Source organism: Mus caroli, chromosome 1 (assembly GCF_900094665.2).
Source record: "Mus caroli chromosome 1, CAROLI_EIJ_v1.1, whole genome shotgun sequence".
Taxonomy (NCBI): Eukaryota; Metazoa; Chordata; class Mammalia; order Rodentia; family Muridae; genus Mus; species Mus caroli.
The window spans coordinates 178183506-178192652 of NC_034570.1; the positions used below are offsets into that span (position 1 = coordinate 178183506).

General features: G+C 40.2%; 1 protein-coding gene across 1 annotated transcript in view; it reads left to right on the forward strand.

Annotated features, from left to right (window-relative positions):
• Ush2a (usherin) overlaps nucleotides 1-9147 on the forward strand; it is a 673376-nt gene that overhangs the window by 76935 nt on the left and 587294 nt on the right. The window contains exons 4-7 of the mRNA XM_021165303.2: nucleotides 990-1053; nucleotides 6568-6862; nucleotides 7732-7916; nucleotides 8368-8589. Of these exons, the coding sequence (XP_021020962.1) occupies nucleotides 990-1053; nucleotides 6568-6862; nucleotides 7732-7916; nucleotides 8368-8589 (766 nt within the window). The remainder of the gene's footprint in view (nucleotides 1-989; nucleotides 1054-6567; nucleotides 6863-7731; nucleotides 7917-8367; nucleotides 8590-9147) is intronic.

Below are 9147 nucleotides of genomic sequence, written 5' to 3' on the forward strand. Positions count from 1 at the left end.
CCCTTCCTGCCCCCCCCCAGCCTTCTTGGTTTTCTTATCCCCCCTTGATCAGGCTGCTCCTTCCTTGTGCCTTTGCTGCATTTTTCAGGCTGGCTGCCCCAAGTAAGAGAGCTAGGGTTGCAGGTGCAGGCCATGGCATGAAGCTTTTACTGTGGTTCCTGAACAAGGATCTAATGCAGCTTGTTGGGATTCCCTGGCAGGCTTTTACTTGAGCTATTTCCCCCTCCCTTCTTTTTCTATCCCTGCCTTGTGATTCTAACTCTTTTGGGTTTTTCTGCTCTCACAAATCCTAAGTGTTCAGTAAATAAACAAATAGTTGTGTGTCTGTGAAGGCTGATATCTACCTAAGGTTGGAAGGGACCTGTGGTGGTGCTGTGGTCTTTGAACCTGATAATCTTGGAAGAATCCTTAGGGAATGATGATAGTGAGACTGAGTTTGCATCCTGGTGTAATATGTGGGTGACACAATCAATATCCATGAGCAGCAGGTCTTACATCTGCCTGTGGTGGCTTTGTCCTTTTTTTTTTTTTTTAATTTTCTGGATGAGCATTTGTTTTAGTCAGAATCCACATTCTGCACATCTGCAGTTTAAACTTAAATGGGTGAGATGGAAGAACAGAAGGTTTTCTACTGGCAGAACAAATATTCTGAAAATTGCTGTTGAAAGCAGATGACAACCAAACTTAAGGCTCAGGAAGTAATAAATTTATAGGTTTGTAAATGAGAGAGAAACTGAAGAAAGTGCAGCTATTTGTTGGGGTCTGGAAGTAATCTGCTCAAGGATTCATGTTGCCTGCACAGTCTTGCTATAGAGATAAATATGATTACTGTTAACAGTGAAGACTTAGAAAACAAATTCAAATCTTCAAGAATTTGAGGGGTGCCAAAGGGAACATAGTTTAAAGGTTTGTAGTTTTAAAAGAATATAAGATGAACAACCTGCATGCTGCCTGGATTCTGGGGTTTCTTATCTGTACATATTTTTCAGGTTCAGAGCAGTTTGTTGGAAGAATGCAAGATTTTCGATTGTACAATGTGTCACTTACAAACAGGTAAGTGGACGCCATCTAATAATGCCAGGGACATACTAGATTAAGGTCAATTCACTTAAAGTACCATGGAGACTGTACCATCTTTTCATCTTCATAGCAATTGGTGAACATAACCTAATTTATATTTGGACATGTTTACTTTGGCCTAACTTACATCCATTCACTACTATTTTTCTGTCAGTAGCTCTGTATAATATGGGGTGCTCAAAATTATCCATGAAAATTTTCTCTAAGAAAATTCATTTTGTCAACACTACTTAGATTGGGATGTGTTATTTCAAAAATTCTATATAAAGTAGATGCTAATACCTAAAACTTGACTTCAAATTCTTTTAGAAATTATGAGTGTTGCAGAGGACAAAGCTAGAAGGCGATTAGTTTGACACAAGAGAGTCTCAAGGGATGAGGACTTTAGATGGATCTGGCATCTGAAGAGTTGCTGTGCATTTTTCCATTTCTGTTTTACAAAACACCATACAGACTGTGAGGACTACTCACCAAGCATTTTCTCACTAGAGAGTTGGACAAACATCCATCCTAGGGTTTCTGACAAACTGCTTCTGTCTTACGGTCATGATTCTACTGGAGACGAATCCTGAAGAATCCCAGCTTAGAATCTGGTTGAGAAAATATGGGTTGGATGGTAATTCCTGATTGTCAGCTTGACTACATCTGGGATTTATCAAAACCCAAATGGGTTTTGAGAGAGGTTTTCTTAATTAAATCATTTAAATAAATAAAAAATAACCCAACCAAACAAACAAACAAATACTTCTAATCCAGATCATTTGAGGTGGGAGAACCACCTTCAGTCTAGAAGCTTCCATAAAGAACATGGATGGAGAAATGTTGCCCTCTTTTCCTGCTTGCTCTCAATAGCAAGCCCATTCCCTCACTGGCATTCAAGCCTATTTTGGGGGTATTCCAGCATATTCTGAAGACCAGCTGGGACATCCAGCCTCACGGATTGAACAATTACTGGATTCTTAGATGGTCCACTCATAGATAGCCATTGTTGGACAAGCTGAACAAAAAGAATATATACATATATATTATAAATTATTATATATTATTATACATATATAATACATATTACATATATAATAATTACATTATAATAATTACACATATAATATACTATAAATTATTACATATAATATATATTCATGTTATATATTAGAGAGAGACAGAGCTCATAGAATGAATATATATATATATATGAACATTGCTTATAAAATGAATAATATATAATGATGATACATAATTTCTGTTCCTCTAGAATAAACTGACTAATACAGATTTTTTTGGCAAGACATCTTGGTATAGTGTGAGAGTAACCCAGTTAGTGCTGGTCTGAAAGGCATGAGCAGGTTGTGGAGAACAGTTAAGGACTGATCTTGTGTGAAGGGTTGGAGTGCATGAAGAGAGCCCAGAAGAGGCTACTGGTGAAAGGGAAGCCCAGTTGTAGCAAGAAGCTCTGATGTTTGGATATGTCAGCCACTCATGAGATAAATGCCAAGGACAGCAGTGAGTGGGGAACGCATCCAGCCCGAGCCTAGGAGAAGAGCTCTCTGTGGCAGAGAACAGAGCCCCAAGCTCTCTGTGGCAGAGAGAGAACAGAGCCCCACGTGCTTGTCTTATCCAAGTGCCGTGGAGGAGCCCAGAGGATCATGAGTGTATTCCAGACACTGGACATGGACTTACTTACATTGTTGAAGGCTACTTTTGTTTTATTTGGATTATTCTCCTTGAAGTAAGAGAATACTAAACTTAAGTTTGATTTTGACAGGAGCCCACAGTTAAGAAATTTTGAGCTTTGAAATGAGATTTTTGGGTACTTAAGAGAATGGATATTTAAGATTGAACCTCTAATGTTTTTAATTTGTAAAGACTGTGGGACCTTTCAAGTTATTTGTGTGTGTGTGTGTGTGTGTTAATTTGTAGTGGGAAGATCCATATTTTTTTTAAAAGTTTTTGCATTTTATTTACAAGAACACACTCTAGCTGTCTTCAGACATACTAGAAGAGGGCATCGGATCCCATTAAAGATGGTTGTGAGCCACTATGTGGTTGCTGGGAATTGAACTTAGGACCTCTGGAAGAGCAGTCAGTGCTCTTAATCTTTGAGCAATATCTCTAATGCATTAATTGTGTTTTTAATGTTAGATCTTGAGGATTAATAACAAAATAAAGGTTAAGACTTAACACTGCTGTATTTGTGTGTCAAGGTGACAAGTGGACAGTTGTTCTGGGTAGACTTAAGTCAACTTGCTATAAGCTGACTTGAGTGAGGACAAGGGAGCCTCACCTGACAAAATGCTTTCATAAGATCTGGCTATAGGCAAGTTTGTAGGGCATTTTCTTAATTGGTGATAGATGTGGGAGGGCCCAGCTCACTGTGGGAAGGACCACCCCTCAGCAGATGGACCTGGATTCTGTAAGGAAGCAGGCTGAACAAGCTATGCAGAACAAGCAGGTACGCAGCACCCCTCTGTGGTCTCTGTGTCAGCTCCTGCGTCTAGGTCTCTGCCAAGTTTGGGTTCGTGTCCTGACTTTCTTTGATGAGGAACAGTAAGTAGTATGGAAGTTTAAGCTTAAAAAAAATCTTTCCTTTCCAAGTAGATCTGGTGTTTTATTATCCCATGACATTTTATTATAGCAGTAGTAACCCCAAGTAAGAGAGTGTGTTTCTATGCATGACTTCATCTTATTTATTTCTTTAACATTTATTCATTTATCTGTGCGTGTGCGTGTGTATGTGTGTTGGTATGCAGGAAGCGGTGTACAGAAGTCAGTGGTAAACCTTAGGTGCCTGTTATTTTCTTTGACCTTGTTCTGAGGCAGGGTCTCTCTAGTTTCAGTCACTATCCAGCCTACTCCAGACTAGTTTGTCTATGGCCTCTAGGAATTCTTTTGTCTCTTCTATCTCTGAATATGAGTGGTAGAATCACAGATGTGCACAACCAGACTGTGCCTGGCCTGTGCATGAGCTCAAGGTCTGAATTCAGATCACCATGCACTTGCTGCAAGAGTGTCTGGCTGCTGGGACATTGACTTGCCCCTCATTGGCTGTTTTCAAGGGAAGTTTTTCTCATATATTTTCAAGAAAGACAGAGACTGGTGTGTTAATTTCTATATGTCTGGATTAGCTCTCACAAATTTGGGAAGCATCTCAGTTGAATGATGCTACAGCCTGATGATTCAACCCATAGTCAGTTTAACCATCCTTGTTGATCAGTCTGAGGAATCAGGGGATGCCTAGACAGGGATGCTTTACCATGGAGTGGGGAGGAAAGAGGATGCCCCCTAACAACCATCATTCACAACTCCTTAGCCTATGCCTATTATGTGGAAGAGTAATGTCGTTACATTTCTTTGGAATGAAGTTTTTTTTCTAGCCAGAGCAAAGATTTCATACCAGTTATTGGCTTTGGAACACATTCAATAGCTGATGTCAATTGAAAATCATCAGTTAGATTTAGAATGGTCACTTCAGGTCCCCGAGTGAAAGAAAATGCTGCCCACCTCCACCATCACCTCACCCACCGGAGGCTGACAGTATGTCTGCTTCCCCTTGTCCGATTTGGACTATTGATGTTGACTGTCTGGAAGACTGTGCTGGGAAGGATGGGGGAGAGAATGACCTGCGGTGCTCTAGAGCAGGCATATTTTTCTTAATGGAAAAAATTAAATAGAGATGCCTGCCCCTGGCATTCTTGCCTGGCCATTGGCAGCTGGCTTATGGTCTGAAGCCATTGAAACATTTCAGGAAGCCAGAGTCTATGAGTCACAGGAAACCATTGACAAATGGCCTTGGCCTCAGTCCCTTTACCCAAATGAGAAGCCTATAAAATGATACATACTTTCTTATGCTTTCCCCTGGATGAACTGGAGATGTCATCTTAAATCTCATTATTTTCAATATATTGCTGTTCATTCACAGTGCAATTCAGTTTAAAATCTAAATATATGGCACCTTTCTACATTATCCCAAATAGGAACAGAGACATTGAATTCAAGTCAAATCCCTTAATAGAGAGCAAGGTCCTGCATGTGCTGCCTCCCTTCCTCTTCCTCTCCTCCTCCCTTTTCTTCCAAGTCCTGGGAGTTGAACACAGAACCTCGCAGGTAGGCAAGAGGCAAGTGCTGGTCTCTGACATATGCCACCAGCCTTTTTTTTTTTAATTTTATTTTATTTTTCATTCTGAGACATGATCTCTGTAAGTTGGCCAGCTATCCTAGAATATACTTTGTAGCTTAGGCAGGTCTTAAATTGGAACTCGTCATGAGAACATGCAGAAGACCTGGAATTACAGGCATGCCCCACTAGGCTTGCCTCGTCGTTGATGATGTAAAACATTCACACTTTAGGGTCATTGAGCTGGCTCAGATGGCAAAAGGCTCTGCAAGCCTGATGACCTGAGTTCTGTCCCTGGTAGCCAGAGTGGAAGGAGAAGATTGCTCTAGAAATTTGTATACTGACCTGCACATTCCTGTTGTCACTCACACACACACATACACACACACACACACATGCACACGCATGCACTCACACAATACGCACACACTCACACACTCACACATACACATACTCACAATCACACACACTCATACATACACAAACTTGCACATATACACATTTGCGTGCACACACACACTCACATACACATACACTCACACACAATCATACACACTCAAACATACACACATGAACAGAATCACACACATAGACACACACTTGCACCTACACACTTATACATACACACACAGACACAGACACACACTGAAACATATACACACAGACACATACACACATACATGCACACAGGCACACTCACACACACATGCACAGATAGTCACACACACTCATCTTTTAATAGTTAAAACCAAAACCATACTATTTTTAGAGTACATTTGTCTTAGCTTCGTTCCTGTTGCTGTGACAGAATCATCTCACAAAAGCAGCCTCATGGGTGTGTTTAGGCTCACAATTCAGGGTATCATTCATCACGATGGAAAAGTGAAAGCTGAAGGAGCTCAAAGCTAGTGGTCATATTGCATCCGTGGTGGAGACGCAAGGGGCAGGGGAATGCTTGCTTGTAAGAACTCGGTTTGTTTTTCTCTACTTTGTATAATCCAGGACATTTTGAAAGGACGGCATCTTGACCACAGTTAGCATGGGTCTCCCACATCAGTCAGTGTGATCAAGACAATCCCTCACAGCCTTTCACAGAGGGTGGAGTTAATATGGACAATCTCTCACAGGCATGTCTGGAGCCTGGCCTCCGAGGTGATGCTAGATTCTATCAACTTGACGATCAAAACTAACCATCACAGAACTTTAGGATACTGAATATATTTATTTGTCTAAAATGAGTTTTATTTTATGTCCCATTGAAAAATTTATCAAAGTTAAATGGTCACCCTCCAAATAAGAGAAGAATGCTATTAGCTCTTAGGAGTTCTGCCACTGGGAGGTTGTGTGTCCTAACCTTCTTCTCTGGACCATTTCAGAGAGATTCTAGAGGTCTTTTCTGGAGATTTTCCTCACTTGCACATCCAGCCACATTGCCGATGTCCAGGTAGCCACCCCCGTGTCCATCCCTCCGTTCAGCAGTACTGCATTCCCAATGGTGCAGGAGACACGCCTGAGCATCGAATGTCACGGCTGAATCCTGAAGCCCACCCTCTCTCCTTCATCAACGATGACGACGTTGCTACTTCATGGATCTCTCATGTGTTTATAAACATTACGCAGCTCTATCAAGGAGTGGCTATTTCTATAGACTTAGAAAATGGACAGTACCAGGTAACCAGGGACGGCTGGGCGGGTGTACATGCTCTAGCTGCTGCAGTCAAATGACTGCAGAGTTCATGATTTCAAGGAAAAGAAGTGTGCTCTCTCACACTCCTGAAGTCTCAAAATGTGCAATCATGGTGTTGGCAGGAATGCACTTCCTCCAGAGACTCTGGCAGGGAAGAGTCTTGCTTGCCTCTTTCAGCTTCTACTGATATCTGTTAATTCATGGGCCTCTAACTCCAGATTCCGCCTCCGTTTACACAGAGCCCCCATCCATGTTTCTCAGAATGTGTTAACTTCCCCCCTCATCTTCTCTTTAAATGGACTGATCTCATTTTAAGATCCTAGCTTTATTAGATCTGTAATGGCTATTTCTAAGAAGGTCACATTCACAGGTGCCTGTACTCACTTCTTGGACATAGTCACTAGGATGCACAGTTTAACCTATTATATAGCAAAACCTAGAGTTGTTATGAAGGAAATCACAATATTTAAAACTGATACTCAATGTTTAATGTTCAGTGATTGATATTAAAACAGAATTTATGAAATGTTTGGACATCCTTTTATTAAGAATATACATCAACAGAGCAGGTGCTTATTCATATGGGCTTTACGAGAGTCATTTCTTTGTTTGTATCTTTAAAACAAACATAATTTGTTTGTTGTAATTTACAAAATCATTGAGAATAGGAAGAAATATGTAATTATAGAGTGTGTTGTCTTGATTGTAGAACTGGAATTTCAGGATGTTCCTTGAGTTGTCCATCACAATAATTAAGAGGAAGTGAGCCTTAATATTCAAACACAATGTCTTGGCTTCCTACCTTGTATTCAGTTTCACCACCCCTGACAGTAATGAAAATCTCCATCCCCAGGTGTTTAAAGTCATCACCCAGTTCTCCAGTCTACAGCCTGTGGCAATTCGGATCCAGAGGAAGAAGGCAGACAGCTCTCCCTGGGAGGACTGGCAGTATTTTGCCAGAAATTGCAGTGTTTGGGGAATGAAGGACAATGAAGATTTGGAAAATCCCGATTCTGTCAACTGTCTCCAGCTTCCTGAGTACGAACATCTCAAAAACAGTTATTTTAATGAACCAGTGCCTTAGTATGAGTCTGTGGGCCAGCCAGCTCCCTACGCTAGAAGAAATTTCTCTCTATCATTAGGCTTTAGGGAAGTTGAGTGACTCCTAGCTCTTAGAGTTGGCTTTTAAACTGCTTGCAGTTCCTGTAAGGGTTGGGAGTACCCCTTTTAGAACCCACTGATGTTGTGTAATGATATCCATCTTATTGAGCCAGGCACCTGAATTTCCCTTCCCCTGAACCTCCTAGTCTGCCTTTCTGTGATGACCCCACTTTACTGATATGTGAAATAAATTGAATATGTTTCCCCCGACTGAAAAACTTGAGAGTTTACTTTACTGACATTGTATACAAATAAACCAAGCTTTTGATTTCTATTTGATCAAAACTATGAATAGATTTTTAAAATATACATTTTATTTCCTTGATAGTTTTATCCCGTTTTCCCATGGTAATGTCACCTTTGACCTCCTGACATCTGGACAGAAGCATCGTCCTGGGTACCACGACTTTGACAACAGCTCAGTGCTTCAAGAATTCATGAGAGCCACTCAAATAAGGCTGCACTTCCGTGGGCAGTACTATCCGACTGGACACACTGTTGACTGGAGACACCAACACTATGCAGTGGAGGAGATCATTGTCAGTGGAAGGTATTGTTTGTCACCAAAGTTTTGAATGCACTGTGATTTTTTTCCACTGTGCGTTTTCTCCTAAAGGAGGTATTTGTTGTACTATTAAAGGAAAATATAGTAGCTTGATTTGATAAAATAACTTGTCCTTCCACAATTTTACAGGGAGATTTTCATATGAGAGTTCCCTGTACTTTATGTAACCTTGTTATCAATTAATTTGTAGAAGGTATTCTCAAAGCGCTGTATTCTAAAGGTTGGAATGCACGTAGTTTAGTGGTTGAGTAAGATTAATTCTCAGATTGCAATTTTTTTAAAAAAGAAGGAAAGCAAAGATAGGATACTTAAAAAAAATGACACAGAATTTTTCATACATTTTACTTAGTTTGTTTTAGCATATAATTTATAATATTTTCTATATTAAAAATAAGATAGGTAATTTGAGTTGTAGTTGTAATATCAGATAGTTTAAGTGTGACACGTAATTTTCTCAAGTTCATAGTTCAATGTTGCATAGTGTTATCTGTCTCTCATCAGATAAAAGATGTTTGTGCCCTTAATTGTTGATAAGTTTATCAT